At 45.4% G+C, this 15,743-nt stretch overlaps 1 protein-coding gene across 2 annotated transcripts; it reads left to right on the top strand.

Annotated features, from left to right (window-relative positions):
* The first annotated feature begins 224 nt into the window (after positions 1–224).
* On the top strand, positions 225–14,623 carry parm1 (prostate androgen-regulated mucin-like protein 1). 2 transcript variants are annotated; one of them, XM_059647618.1, is made up of 4 exons: positions 225–1,365; positions 9,623–10,609; positions 12,030–12,108; positions 12,687–14,623. In XM_059647618.1, the coding sequence occupies exons 1-4, from the start codon at positions 1,323–1,325 to the stop codon at positions 12,769–12,771; spliced, it is 1,194 nt and encodes a 397-aa protein (XP_059503601.1). In that variant the 5' UTR covers positions 225–1,322; the 3' UTR covers positions 12,772–14,623. The 2 variants fall into 2 exon arrangements, with proteins under 2 accessions (XP_059503601.1, XP_059503549.1); XM_059647566.1 differs by lacking the exon at positions 225–1,365 and adding an exon at positions 1,386–2,470.
* The last annotated feature ends 1,120 nt before the right edge of the window (positions 14,624–15,743 follow it).

The following is a 15,743-nucleotide window of genomic DNA, read 5'->3' as shown; positions in this document are numbered from 1 at the left end:
TAATTGTTTGCTACATTTTCAACATTATTAAATGCTGTGCCAATTAAATACAACTTCTCTCCTTTAATAATTGGCTTGTGGTTTGGTGTAATCCCTACAAACTGACAGTATTTGCGCTTATTTTAAAAATCATTTGTCTCCGGTCCTGGGGAGCGCGCTATCCATCTGGCCCTGTTTGGAGGAACTTTCCGTTTCATTTTCCGTTGGGCTGTTATCAAGGCGCAGTTCATCAGGAAAACCGCGGAAAGCGAGCACTCTGCTCAACCCAGAGATACGCACCACACAGTCAGAGAGAGAGAGACACAGAGAGAGGGAGAGAGGGACACACAGTCAGAGAGAGAGAGACAGAGAGAGGGAGAGAGGGACACACACGCAGACCCAGAGACAGAGAGAGAGAGAGAGTGAGCCCCACAGACACACACACACACACACACACACACACAGAGGGAGAGCCACACACACACATACACAGACGCAGAGACAGAGAACAGAAGAGGGTGGAGACATCGAGAGATCTCACGATCCTACACCACACAGCAGCACACAGGATCCCAGAGGCGCAGCGGATCCCAGAGGCACACGGATCCCAGAGATACAGCAGCGCAGCGGATCCCAGAGGCACAGCGGATCCCAGAGGCACAGCAGCGCAGCGGATCCCAGAGGCACAGCGGATCCCAGAGATACAGCAGCGCAGCGGATCCCAGAGGCACAGCGGATCCCAGAGGCACACGGATCCCAGAGGCACAGCAGCGCAGCGGATCCCAGAGGCACAGCGGATCCCAGAGGCACAGCAGCGCAGCGGATCCCAGAGGCACAGCGGATCCCAGAGGTACAGCAGCGCAGCGGATCCCAGAGGCACAGCGGATCCCAGAGGCACAGCAGCGCAGCGGATCCCAGAGGCACAGCGAATCCCAGAGGTACAGCAGCGCAGCGGATCCCAGAGGCACAGCGGATCCCAGAGGCACAGCAGCGCAGCGGATCCCAGAGGCACAGCGGATCCCAGAGGTACAGCAGCGCAGCGGATCCCAGAGGCACAGCGGATCCCAGAGGCACAGCAGCGCAGCGGATCCCAGAGGCACAGCGGATCCCAGAGGTACAGCAGCGCAGCGGATCCCAGAGGCACAGCGGATCCCAGAGGCACAGCAGCGCAGCGGATCCCAGAGGCACAGCGGATCCCAGTTGCCCGGGTGGCGGTAGAACCGGAGCAGGTTCCCTGCAGCCTGGATTTGGTACCGCGGCCGGTTGATCCGGATTCCAAGCAGATTGCCTGGAGCCCCCGGCACTAGGTGTCAGTTTCCCTCCCTCCGGCCCTGGAGGCAGCAATGCTCTGCAATGTTATCCTTGCTGCTTTGCTGTTAACTGCAGGTGGGTTGCTGCACCAGTTAACTAGTTTAACCAGTTAATCAAACCTGCTGACAGTTCCTGCCGTGACGGTGATGGTGGTCAGTGACTTGTGGATGTCTGGATGGGCACTGAGAGACACGGAGCATCTAATGGAGAGATGGGAACTGCTCCAGCCATAGGCCCCCTAAAGACCTCCGACTCTCTTGAGTTCTTCAACAGTCTCCACTTCCTTTCTGTGATAATGGGAACTGCAGATGCTGGAGAATCCAATCCTATCCACTTCCTTTCTGTTCATTGGCCATTGGCAGCCATGCCTTTAACTGTGTGGTATTCCTGTGGAATTGCTTCCCTAAACCTTTCTACCTCCCTGCCATTCCTCTGAAACCTTCTTTCAAATAAACCTCCGACATACAAGCATACAAACAAGGAACAAGAGCAGGCCACTCAGCCCATTGAGCCTGACCCACCATTCAGTAAGGTCATGGCTGATCTGATTTTCACCTGAACTGTACATTCCTGTACATCCTGATAATCTTTCATCCCCTTGGTGATCGGGAATTAAAAATTCTCTCAAAAGGAGGTAACATTCAGGATTGATAAAGAAGAAACAGTAGGTGTAATATATTTGGATTTTCGGGTGTTTGATGTAAGATACCACATATACAGTTACTTGATAAGAGCCCATGGAGCTGGCAGGAGCATATCAGCATGGGCTAAGTAATAGAAAATAGAGAGTTGGGATGGAGGGGGCAATAGATATTAATGATTTGGAAGAGGAAAGTGAATGAACGATCACTGGATTTGTGAGTGACACGAGAACAGGTAGGAAGGCAAGTGGTGAAGATGACACAGTGAATCTTCAGGGGCATACAGATGGGTTGGGTAAGTGGGTAAATACTTGGCAGATGGAATGTAACATGGAGAAATGTGAGGCTAGGCACTTTGGCAGGCAGAATAGAGGAGCTGAGTATAATTTAAATGGAGAAAGACTGAAGAACGCTACAGGACAGAGGGATTTGGGAACCCTCTTCCATGAATCATAAGGCGCCAAGCATCCGAATTCAGTGGTCAATAGGGAAGGCAAATGGAATGTCGGTCTTTGTTTCAAAGGGAATGGAATATAAAGGTAGGGACGTTTTGCTGAAAGTGTACAAGGCACTTGTCAGACCATAGCTGAAATGCTGTGAACAGTTTTGTGTTCCTTAGTAGGGCCTATACTTGTTGGAATTTAGATGAATGAGAGGCAACCTTATTGAAACATACAAGATTCTTTGGGGAATTGGTAAGGTAAATATGGAGAGGTTGTTCCTCTTGTGAGAGAGCCTTGAACCAGAGGGTATAATTTCAAAATATAGGTTGTACGTCTCAGACAAAGATAAGGAGGAATTGCTTCTCTCAGAGGGGAGTGAATCTGTGGAAATCTTTACCACAGAGGGCTGATGGGGCTGGGTCATTAAGTATATTCAAGCCTGAGACAGACAGACTTTTAATCAATAAAGCAATCAAGGGCTACGGGGAAAAAGCAGGAAAGGGAAGTTTAGGATTATCAAGTGAACCATGATCTCATCGTGTGGTGGAACAGACTTGATGGGCTGAATGGCCTGTTTCTGCTCTTGTGTCTTAAGGTCTTACAGGTTTATTTACCTCGGCCCTAAAAATATTTACAGATTCTGCATTCACAGCCTTTTGAGGGAGGGAGTTCCAAAGATTCACAACCCTCTGAGAGAAAACAGTGCTCTTCATCTCTGTTTTAAATGGGTGACCGCGAGGTTTGGTTTGTCCCATTGAGCAAACACTCCTTCCACACTACCTGATCAATCTGTTCATTCCAAGTACTGGTCTATAAATATTCCCTTCTGTAATAAAGTGACCAATAATGTTCACAGTACTCCAGAGTCCATGTACACAGATCCTTGAAAGTTGCCACCCAGGTTGACAGGGCTGTTAAGAAGGCATACAGTGTTTTAGCTTTTATTAATAGAGGGATCGAGTTCCAGAACCAAGAGGTTATGGTGAAGCTGTACAAAACTCTGGTGCGGCTGCACTTGGAGTATTATGTACAGTTCTGGTCACCGCATTATAAGAAGGATGTGGAAGCTTTGGAAAGGGTGCAGAAGAGATTTACTAGGATGTTGCCTGGTATGGAGGGAAGGTCTTACGAGGAAAGGCTGAGAGACTTGAGGCTGTTTTCATTAGAGAGAAGAAGGTTGAGAGATTACTTAATTGAGACATATAAAATAATCAGAGGGTTAGATAGGGTGGATAGGGAGAGCCTTTTTCCTAGGATGGTGACGGCGAACACGAGGGGGCATAGCTTTAAATTGAGGGGTGAAAGATATAGGACAGATGTCAGAGGTAGTTTCTTTACTCAGAGAGTAGTAAGGGAATGGAACGCTTTGCCTGCAACGGCAGTAGATTCGCCAACTTTAGGTACATTTAAGTCGTCATTGGATAAGCATATGGACGTACATGGAATAGTGTAGGTTAGGTGGGCTTGAGATCGGTATGACAGGTTGGCACAACATTGAGGACCGAAGGGCCTGTACTGTGCTGTAATGTTCTATGTTCTATGCAGTCTCACCATGCCTTGTAGAACTGAAGCCTGTGTGGCTCAGTTTTAAATTATGCCTCATAAGCAGCCCCATGCAGCACTTGGATGCTACAGGCGCTGTGCAAAAGGATAGTAGGATTTTTGCTCCCTGCAAGACTGATAATACCAGCTTGTGTTAAGCTGGATGGTTTAACTCAGTTAGCATAACTATAATTGCAAACTAGCTATTGGCATGGCACATGCTGTTTAACGTTACAGAGGGACACTGACACACTTAGGGTTCGGATGCTATAAATCTGAAAATCCTCAGCAGCTGTGACTGTATCGTATGGACAGAGAAACCAGGGAAACATTTCACCTCGACGGCCCTGTGTCAGAGTCAGCTATCGGCCTGAAACATTCAGGTTCCCATCACCATCGGGTCTGTCAATAGTTTTATGGCTGATATTTTGGGGGAGTTTGGATATTGATCACATGTGTTTACTGAGCAATGGTGAGTGTGGCTGATATGGAGGGGCTGGTATAGCGGTGGTGTCACTAAATGAGGAATTACAACCCCCAGGGGCATGGGTTCAAATCACACAGTGGTGGATAGTGAAATATAAATTTGATAATTCACTTCAAAAAATTGTTGCCCTAGAGATAACCACTCTTGATTGTCACAAAAACCCATCGGGTTCATTAATGTTCTTTAAGTAAGGAAATCTGCCACCCTGGCCCGGCCTGGCCTTCATCTGACTCCAGGCCCAGCCAATGATACCAACATCCCATGAATAACTTTTAAACAAATAGATATCTGAGTGTTATTGATGTGACAACCTTAAAACATCACCTGACTGTACCTTGTTTAATCCATTGCTTTCCAAAGAGACAATACTCACTCAGTAGCAACTGGAGAGTTAGAACTTGCATTTGTAAAGCACCTTTTAGAGCTTTAGGACATCTGAAAGCACTTGAGAACCAATGTGCTAATTCTTGACAAAAGAATAGAACCTGTTGGAGACACAACGGCTTCGGCAGTGCCTGGCCCTGTCCCAGCTCACTCTTCACACCCACTTGCTCCAGGAGCCAGCATGGCTCAATGCACAGAGGTAATAGCAAACACAATGTGTACAAATTTTAAAAAAAAGTGGAAGAGTACAAGTTTGAGACGGCTGTGATGTGGGTCACCAATGAAGGCGCATTGGGATAATCACGATGATGACCAGACAATCTGTATTTCCCAGTGATATTGGTTAAGGGATGAATATTGCCCTCAAGTCATCAGAGAGAACCCCAGTGAGCTTCTGTGAATAATGCCATAGGATCTTTTACATCCCTCTGAGAGACCAGGCAGGTCCTCTGTTTAAAATCTCTTCAGAAAAGTGGCGCTAGCCTCAGTACTGCATTTGAATGTCGGCCTAGACTCCCCTCTCAAGTTCCTGCTGTAGGATTTAAATCCAGGGCATTCCAATGCTGAGGAGCTGAGTGAGCTCTCCACTGAGCCATGACTGAGAAAGGCAGAGAGATGTTTCAGTGACAGAGTGTCTGACTGAGATTCAGAATTGTGGAATGGTATTGAAAAACAGGCAGTGATTGGGAGAATACAGAGTCTAAGCAGCTGCACAACGTATGACAGTTACTATAACAGAAAACAGGCTGTGTTCCCCACTATGGCCAGGGTAGGGGAGGCAACAGCTGTATCTGTGATGGAGTTCATGATGGGTTCTGAAGAGAATGACTCAACTTGCCCAGGATACAGCTGCTGGAGGTTAAGATTTATCCAGGAGAGGGTGTCAGGTCTGAACACATTCATAACGGGTTTCACCGAGGTGTCAAGACAAGTGCTGGGAATCGCAGGGTGTGAGGGTAAGCCTGACCTTGTGTCTCCTGGCAATGTTAGCAAGGAACAGCTTGTAGAGCAGGGCGAGTGGGGATCCAGAGGTAGAAACTCACACCATTGGGACTGATTTCAAATCTTACACCCATCTCACCCAGAGATGAAACAGCTATGAATGTGGCCGACTGATCACACTGGGAAACCTTCAATGCCATTTAAAAGCTTTCACTCTTGCAAAGTTTGGGATGATTTACAGAGATTGGAAACTGTCAAAACACGGGGAGTTTTTAAACTGAATTTGCTTTGAAAGTGGGCGTGGGGAACAAGGGTAAAGCAGACATGCTGTGTAATTCCCAACAGCCAAACAACCCCAGTGCACACTTAGAAACATAGAAAATAGGAGCAGGAGGAGGCCATTCGGCCCTTTGGGACCACTCCACCATTCAATATGATCATGGCTGACTATCCAACACAGCATCCTGTTCCTGCTTTCTCCCCCATACCCTTTGATCCCTTTAGCCTTAAGAATTGTATCTAAGTCAGTTTGTTAAAAATAACAGAGCCTACTGCCTCCACTGTTCTCAGTAATAGGTGATCCTGCACAGTCAAAACACAGCAACGTGCCTTAATGCTGTCAAAGCAACTGAATTAGCTGTAAGATTGGAGAGGAAAGAAATCTTCTGAATAAAATGTAGAAATGAGATGACTGTCTCAGGCAAAGGATATATGTGGGCAAATCAAGCCAAGTTTTGAGCACAAACTGAAGCCTTGCTGTGCAGGAGAATAAATCAGGATTGGAACACACAATTCTCCATCCCCCATGGTGTACTGAGGAGTGGAATCTCTCTGAATAGTGAGAGCTCTTGCTGTTTCATTGGGTTGCACCGTGCCGTGAAATGACACAGCTATCCACTAGTTCAGCATCCTATCACAGATTCAGTATCCCTGATGTGTTCAGCTGTCACTGTAGGGTATGTGTTTTTCACTTGTGATTTGTAGTCACTAATGTGTAAGTGGCATGAAATGTTGGCTCAAATCTCACCTGTGTGTGAGTCTTTAGAACGCGGTGCTGAATCCTTACTGGATATGGGAAAGCGATACGATTGCCTTCAGTTAGTTACAGAGAAAACTGGGGCGTTGGTGGTGTAGTGGCATTGTCACTGGGTTAGAAGTACAGATCACTAGGCTAATGCTCTGGGAATGGGTTCCAATCCTACCACAGCAGTTGGTGGAGTTCATAAATTCAATTCATAATTTCTAAAATTGCAATCAAAACCACTCTCAGTAATGATGATATTTCACTGATTTTTGGAAACTTATGTCTGGTTCATGTACGACATGTAGGTAGGGAAGTATGCCGTGCTTTCGCAGCATTGTGAGCAATTGTGCACCTTGCATCGAAAGAAGGATGTGCTGGCATTGGAAGGGGCGCAGGGGAGGTTTACGGGAATGATCCCAGGGATAACGGTCTTGACATATGAGGAGCAGTTGAGGACTTTAGGTGTGTGCTTGATGGAAATTAGAAGGAGGAGGGGGTATCTGATTGAGACTTACAGAATCCCAAGAGGACTGAATACAGTGGACGTGGAGATGATGTTTGCAGTAGTAGGAGAGACTGGGACCCAAGGGCACAGCCTCGGAGTGAAGGGCCGATCCTTTAGGCATGAGATGAGCAGGAATTTCTGCAGCCGGGGGTGGTGAATCTGTGGAACTCATCTCTGCTGAAGGCTGTGGAGGCCAAGTCATTAAGTGTACTTAAGACAGAGATAGAGAGATTGTTGATTGGTAAAAGGATCAATGGTTATCGGGAGAAGGCAGGAAAATGGGTTTGATAAACATGTCAGCCATGATCGAATGGCAGACCAGACTTGATGGGCTGAATGGCTTATGTCTGCTCTAATATCTTATGGTCTCATGGTCTTTACCCAGCGTGGCCTATATGTCACTCCAGACCCATGGCAATGTGGTTGTCTCCAACTGCCATCAGGGATGGCCCTAGCAAGTCCCTTATTTGTCAAAAAGGTAGCTCGTTGTCAATTTTCTGAGGAGAACTAAGGCTGGTGGTACCCTGCCAGCGCAGCCTGTCCATGAATAAAGGAAACAATGCCCTTCCTATAATGCAGCCCTGGGTGTCCTGGTAACTGTCTGAGTGACTATACCTTTTACTGTTTACTTGCTATCAAATAAAGAAACCAAATGATTTGTAACAAATTTTGCCCCAAAGATACGTTTGCTCACATTAAATGCAGAGAGCTTTGGAGAGCTTTGCACATGAGTTGGTGGGAAAGATGTGAATATTCGATCACAGTTACAGATGAGTACCACACTGGACAGAACAGTGATTACTGCTGACAAATGCCAGAGTGAATAGCACAACTTCCCCCCACTGCATCCCAAAACCAGCCCAGCTCGTCCCCTACCCCCACTGCATCCCAAAACCAGCCCAGCCTGTCTCTGCTTCCCTAACCTGTTCTTCCTCTCACCCATCCCTTCCTCCCAACCCAAGCCGCACCTCCATCTCCTACCTACTAACCTCATCCCGCCTCCTTGACCTGTCCGTCCTCCCTGGACTGACCTATCCCCTCCCTACCTCCCCACCTATACTCTCCTCTCCACCTATCTTCTTTTCTCTCCATCTTCGGTCCGCCTCCCCCTCTCTCCCTATTTATTCCAGAACCCTCTCCCCATTCCCCTCTCTGATGAAGGGTCTAGGCCTGAAACGTCAGCTTTTGTGCTCCTAAGGTGCTGCTTGGCCTGCTGTGTTCATCCAGCTTCACATTTTGTTATCTCACAACAAGATATGTAAGTTTGTAATTTAACTTGAAAAAACTTGCACAAATTTAGGAATTTTGCTTAGTCACTGAGGTGATAATAATTTTATAAATCTGATTTGACTGATGTCGTTGGACTATTGAACTTTGTAATTTCTGCAGTAAATTTTTATGACTTGCTTTATTTAGATTTAGATTGGTATTGTCTGAGCTATATTGATGTCTTGCCAAATCATGACAAAACTAACTCATAATTCAGTGCAATTCAAGGCTACTTTTCTTATTCACCGATTAGTGACCATTTCACCTACACTTCCTGTGCTAACACATCCTCTCCAATTGGTCCCACATCTCCTGTGCTTCCACCATATCCTGCTTTTCAAATATTGACTCATTCCTGCTTCTGAAAGTTTTTGTTGAATCTGCTACCTCCACCTTTTCAGGCAAGTCACTCCAGATCACACTCACTCTAAAATAAAATCTCCTCAGCCCAATCTCTTCAACTTCTGAAATTACCTTCTACCCATATCCCCCTGGTTACTGACCACCCGTCCGTGGGAACAGTTCTCTTCGTTCAATCTATTAAAACCCCGGCATTATTTTGAACACCTCCATCAAATCCTCCTCACTCATTCAAAGAAACACAGGTAATAGGAACAAGATTGTCTTGCCTCAACTAGATCAGGGATGATCTTTGACCTCAATGCCATTTTCCTACTCTATCCTGTAATCCTTGATCTCTGCCTTGCACAAACTAAATGACTGAACTGCCACAGTGGTAGAGAATCTAAATATTTACCACTCTGAATGAGGAAATTCCTCCTCACTCATGCCTTAAATGCCCTACCTCTTAATCTGAAACTGTGTCCCCGATTCTAATTCAGACCCTTCTGTCCTGTCCAGTTCTGGAAGAGTTTTGTGTACTTCAATCAGATTGTCTCTCATTCTTCCAGAATTGGAGAATATAGACCCAGAGACAGGAAAAACAACTGCAGCTACTTCAGCCTCTCTACTTTACCTGAAGAGCCTTCACCTCCTGATCCAATGTAGTAAAAGCTGCTCTGCACCTTCTCCAAGAATTGCAGGTTATTTTCCAAATGTCTTCTGTTTAGCATCTCTATTCTATTTGCTTTGCAGAGTTCAGTCTCAGGATTTCAGCAAAAGAAAATACATCAGAACTATTGACCCAAAGTGATGGACTCGGACATGGTTTATCTAAAACCTCTCAATCAACCACCCCAGCTTTACTCACAAGCAACAAAGTATTGACTGCCGACAGACCTAGTGAAGCTACTGCATCCAGCCCTATAGCTACTGTGCCCACAAGCACCAAATTCAATGCTGAGAGTTCAGAGAGATTGACATCAACAAACACAATCTCTACTAGAGGGTTATCAACAGTAACAGCCACAGGAGGTACCGCGACTGTCCCTATACTTTTCCAACAAGGCCTTGAAACACAGACAACTGATGCTACAAGTGGGCCACAGTCAACATCAAGCCACTCAACAGATACTAATTCATCACCAACTGTGTCGACCTCAAGCCAAATAACAAATCAATCCCATAGTTCACCAACCGTCCAAACTGCAAGGAGCTCACGGCCTTCTTCAAGTTTAGCCCCGTCAACAGGTACCAGCCCACAGCTACCAAAATCAACAATTATCGGTGTATCACAGTCAACGTCAACTTTAAACCCGTCTACAGGTTTTGGGCGGTCATCTGCAACAGTTCAACTGTCCCCAGCATCTACTTCTGTACAATCTGCAGGAACATCCAGTGCACGGTACAGTTCAACCATTGCCCAAACTGTAGCCACCACAAGTCCATCAAAGGCTTCCGACACTGTCAGTCAACAAACTGAACCAACAACTGCACCACCTGTAACTTCCACTGCACCCCAGGCCGAAAGCAGCCCGACCACACTGGAAACAACATCTATTACAAATGGGGAGAAAACCATTGCTATGATCACAACCTCTTTGTCTTCATTGTCAACTGCAATGCCATCAACTTCACACAAACTGGGTTTGACAACCTCACAACAGAAGGTCAGCACAGCATTCCCTTCAACACAGGAAGTCACCACAAGCACAGAAGAATTCCCAAACAGTTTGAGTGCAGGTGAGTGAAAACAGTCCTCATCCCTGGCTCACGACAGAAACGGATGTTTGAGTATATGCTTTAGCTTAATCATTAGCAAAGTTGATCATGCATTACAGCCATAAGTTCTGCACCTCTGACATGGGAAGCTTGTACAGCTAAATGCCATTCCTCCAATTTATTCACCTCACCCTATTCACATATCTCCCTCATCCTTTCACCACTTTCTGCTAATTTAGCTTCTCTTTTAAGTACGTGGTTGGGGTTAATGACACTATTCACCTTGACCACTCTCAATGGAGCAAGTTGCTCATTGTCACCACTCTCTGGATAAAGAAGTTTCTCCTGCATTTCCCAGTGGGCTTACTAGTGACTCTTTTACCAATAATCAATGACTGTCCCACTAGTGGAAACATCCTTTCAATGTGTCTATCCTTTCAAACTCCTTCACAATTTGAAAAATCTCTCTAAGATTATCCCTCAGCTAGAGTAAAGAACCTCAGCCCCTTCAAGTCTTTCCTAACAGCTATAACCTCTCAGTTCCGATTTCATCCCTTGTAAACTGTTTGTCTGCACATTTTGCCATCCCTATCAATAACCTTTTCATGAGCTGGAAGCCAGGTTGCAATCTGAAATATACTTACACACCTCATTCTGAAAACAAAAGTCTGGTCTTATCCATCACTCAAAGACAGTAAGAACTGCTGATGCTGGAGTCAGAGATACACAGTGTGGAGCTGGAGGAACACAGCAAGCCAGGCAGCATCAGAGGGAACACAGTGTGGAGCTGGAGGAACACAGCAGGCCAGGCAGCATCAGAGGGAACACAGTATGGAGCTGGAGGAACACAGCAGGCCACGCAGCATCAGAGAGAACACAGTGTGGAGCTGGAGGAACACAGCAGGCCAGGCAGCATCAGAGAGAACACAGTATGGAGCTGGAGGAACACAGCAGGCCAGGCAGTGTCAGAGGGAATACAGTGTGGAGCTGGAGGGACACAGCAGGCCAGACAGCATCAGAAGGGAACACAGTGTGGAGCTGGAGGAACACAGCAGGCCAGGCAGCATCAGAGGGAATACAGTGTGGAGCTGGAGGAACACAGCAGGCCAGGCAGCATCAGAGAGAACACAGTGTGGAGCTGGAGGAACACAGCAGGACAGGCAGTGTCAGAGGAGCAGGAAAGCTGATGCTTCAGGCCAAGTTTCTGAAGAAGGGTTTTGACCCGAACTGTCAGCTTTCCTGTTCCTCTGGTCTTATATATCCCTCCCAGAATTTTACCATCAACATAGTTAATAACTTGATGATTATAATCTGTTGAAATTATTTCTAATTCTTTCCTTACATAGATGATGAAGACATTTCAACAATTTTGTCCTTTTTTACATTCTTCCCCCCCTCAAATGTGCCTTGTGTTCATTCATGCTTCTGTTTTTTTCACCAGGAAGTGTAGCAGCAATCTCAGTTCTGGTTATCTTAGTTTTAGTGGTGTTACTTGGAGGATTCATATACTTTAAGTTAAGGTAAGAGGCATATGAATTCTGTTTGCCCCTGATAATCTGTCCCAGTTAGTGTGTAGCTATTGCAGTTGGTGGTCAGCATAGTTTTATTTTTGGGTAATGTCTCTGTCACATCCTTTGGGTTATTACATTTTATACCTTTGCCATTTCAACACAGGAGAGAAACTGTGGTTGTTCTCCTTCAAGGAAAGGTGAAGATTTAAGTGAGATGTTCAAAATTGCAAAGTAGTTTTGCTAGAATAACGAAGGAGAAACTGCTTGCAATATTAACATTGAAACTCTTATAATGACTCACGGCAAAGCGAGGAACAATTTCTCATCACTTGATTTGTCTAAAAATAATTGATCCTTTGGTGATACAGAACTTGAGTAATACTGGGGGATAGCCAAGCTACACACTGGAAATCAGTGCTCCCTTTCAAATTTGTCATTCATGCCTTGGTCCTAATGAGTGCAAGATGAAAGATTTCAATATCTTGTCTTTTTCTCAACGATACCGGAGTGATCTCAAGTGTGCTTTCAAGATAATTTGAGAATATTTTACAGGTGGTCCTCTCAAAAACATCTCTCATTTCTTGTAGAAATTCTGCATATGGACGACTACATGATAATCAGGAGTATGGAACATGGGAAAATTACAATAACCCTTTGTATGATGATTCTTAAGAAGACAAGCTGGCTTTATAGGTTTGTTCATACCCAGTCATCAAGTGAAGAGTTTTTTTTTATTTATTGGAACAGCTTGGTCAAGCATAGCTGAATTTCTTTGATTTCTTCCCATTTATTGTTTTCTGGTTTAAATTTGTTATTCCTCTTCCGAAATCTCTCTGTTATGCAAAATAGGAGAATTGTGTTGGAAGACTGCTCCCACACCTGAGGCATGATGAAGAGATGCTGCAGTTAGTTCAGATGAATGAAGACTTTCAGAGTAGTCCTAAGTTAAGGATGATGTTAGTGCTGTAGCCATTCGTGTTCTCAGAACTCCTCTATATAAGCTTCGCCAAGAAATGAAATACAAGTGATTGCAGTGTATGTAAATATGTTTCAGTGTGCTGCTGACACATTTTAAGTATCCTCACAAGAGTTCATTTTAATTTTAAAACCTGGACCGGTGATTGACTAAGAGATTCGAGGAAATGTGACTCTCAAATAGAATTCCTGTTCAAATTTTAGTCTTGCTGTACAACTCTGTGTGTGTGCGCGTGCGTGTGCGTGTGTTTCTGCGTCTGTCTGTCACCAGATTACTCGTATCTCAGTGTTGAATTTCCAAATGTAATTTCATCACAATTCAATTTCCAAGCCAGAGTTTTGGAGATGAATGAGAGATGGGGATTTTGAGATTTAACACGGCACCACCCTCCTCAGTTCTCCTGGCTATACTTAATGCCAGCAAGGATGCACGCTGCCACGAGCACGTGACCAAACTCTCTTTTCATGGTTTTTGTGAATCATTTCTTTTCAAATTTTTTCACTGTGTTGCTGTTAGGGCAGAATTTGTTGACCATCCTTATTGTCCTGGAGCTGAGTGGTTTGTTCAGCTGTTTCAATTAAGAGTCACCCTCATTGCTGTGGGTCTGGAGTCACATATAGGCCAGACAGGGTAAGGATGGCAGATTTCCTTCCCAAAACATATTGAATTACTGCCTACTGTAACTATGAGCATACCCTGCAATTACATTAATTTAATGAAACTGAAATAATAGCCCAAAATATGTAGTCAAACATAAAGGGAAGTGGTTAGATATTGTTTGATAATCGTTTCATTATGAGCCTTGGGTGATTTTTACATGCAAATCACTGATGTTGTAAAATAACAGGCTCAATTTAAAAGGCCTGTTTGAAAACTGAGCTGATTGTTTACTGAGATAACGAGGTGTAGAGCTGGATGAACGCAGCAGACCAAGCTGCATCAGAGGAACAGGAAAGCTGATGTTTTGGGCCTTGTTATCTCAGATTCTCCAGCATCTGCAGTTCCTACGATCTCTGATGATTTACTGTATTTCATGTCAACTACACAGTGCAAGGGAGATGTAATTTATGGTTCAGTCAGATGACAGGATATTTTTAGATAGTTGGAACCCAAGCCAGTATTAATTTACGAATTCCAGTTACAGTTCCCAAAATACACAACTTCATAAAACAAGGCAGGACTAATGGAAGGTACATGGAAAATAGATCAATTACTGATGTGGTAGGTCAGATGACATGAGATTTGCTGAGGACACTAAGTTATTTAACAAAGTGATGCAATTAACAGAAGCCAATCACAGTCAACAGATTGGGACTGATTGAGGAGCACTGCAAGACTTTTTTTTAAATGGATCAGACAACCATCATGGAGACTGAAATGAAAAAGATGAGGTTATGTGGAAGTGACAATTAATTTGCTTTAATTATCACCCATCCAAGCATGAGGGATTGATCAGGCACTGGCTTTTATTCAGACAAGGGCATGGGGTTGTAAATCCAGGCAAATTATCTTTATCTCAATGATCCATCAATCAGGTCAATTTTTGGAAATGGGGTGGGGTGGGTTAGGTTATGATGGGGGGGGGGCACTTGTGAAGTGAAGAGGGCTCAAGTATGGGGGGGGGAGGGTGTGTTGGGGTGTCGGAGGTGAGATGGGAGAGTGTGTGAGGAGGACAGTGTTGGTGGATGTGCAGTGTGGGACGGAGGATGTGGTGGGAGGAGGGTGTGGTGGAGAGGGAGGGGTTATGCTGGGTGTGTGGGGGGGTGGTGTGTGCCGGGTGTGTGGGAGGAGTGGGGGGGGTGGTGTGTGCCGGGTGTGTGGGAGGAGTGGGGGGGGTGGTGTGTGCCGGGTGTGTGGGAGGAGTGGGGGGGGTGGTGTGTGCCGGGTGTGTGGGAGGAGTGGGGGGGGTGGTGTGTGCCGGGTGTGTGGGAGGAGGGGGGGATGGTGGAGGGGTTGACAGGGAGAGGGGCTGCTGTCCGACTCCTGCAGAGAGTCCTTGGGAGAGTTTGTCAGGTCGAGATGGCGTTGGGCAATGACTGAGACTGCTGAAGAAACAGATCGCAGGAGCTGGATGAATTGCAATGAGCAAACCCTCAGGATTGTTCTGGAATCTTTGCACATTGTATTTTAACCGTCAGAATTGGCCCAGTGGTGAAAGGTGGGGCCGGAGGGTCAGCGACTCCAGTGTTAGTTGTGTCTGGGTGAAGCACTGAACTGGCACAGAACTCAAATGTAGACGGACTTCTCTTTGAGCTGTATCTTTGCATTTTCGGTCATTCTTAAACTATCAAAATGGCTCCATTTCTGGCAACAAATGAAGGTTGTTCATTGTATTTCACTGTCTTTCTCACTGTAAAATACCTATGACAATAAAAAGTTTTTCATTGAATAGGAGCAGAAATCAGGATAAAACCCCTCACCAAAAATTCATTTCCATGAAACATTTTCATTTGTTGTTGGTGGTGTTTGTTCGATGAACAGCCAAAAGAAATCTAGTTGGGAGAGAGTCTGTTTGATGGAAGCTGAGGGTCTGTTCATGTTTATTCATTCACAGGATGTGGGCAGCGCTGGCCAGGGGCAGCATTTATTGCCCATCCCTAATTGCCCAGAGGGCAGTTCAGAATCAACCACATTGCTGTGGGCCTGGAGTCACATGTAGGCCAGACCA

The sequence above is a fragment of the Stegostoma tigrinum genome, chromosome 1 (genome assembly GCF_030684315.1).
Source record: "Stegostoma tigrinum isolate sSteTig4 chromosome 1, sSteTig4.hap1, whole genome shotgun sequence".
NCBI lineage: Eukaryota > Metazoa > Chordata > Chondrichthyes > Orectolobiformes > Stegostomatidae > Stegostoma > Stegostoma tigrinum.
The sequence above is the reverse complement of the archived record's forward strand: the minus strand, read 5'-3'. Positions and strand labels throughout refer to the sequence as shown.

Coding starts and splice junctions, on each gene's coding strand:
- parm1 (XM_059647566.1), top strand. CDS start 2,377: ATGAATCATAAGGCGCCAAGCATCCGAATTCAGTGGTCAATAGGGAAG. Junction 2,471..9,622: donor AAAGGGAATGGAATATAAAG/GTAGGGACGTTT, acceptor TTTGCTTTGCAG/AGTTCAGTCTCAGGATTTCA. Junction 10,610..12,029: donor CCCAAACAGTTTGAGTGCAG/GTGAGTGAAAAC, acceptor TTTTTTCACCAG/GAAGTGTAGCAGCAATCTCA.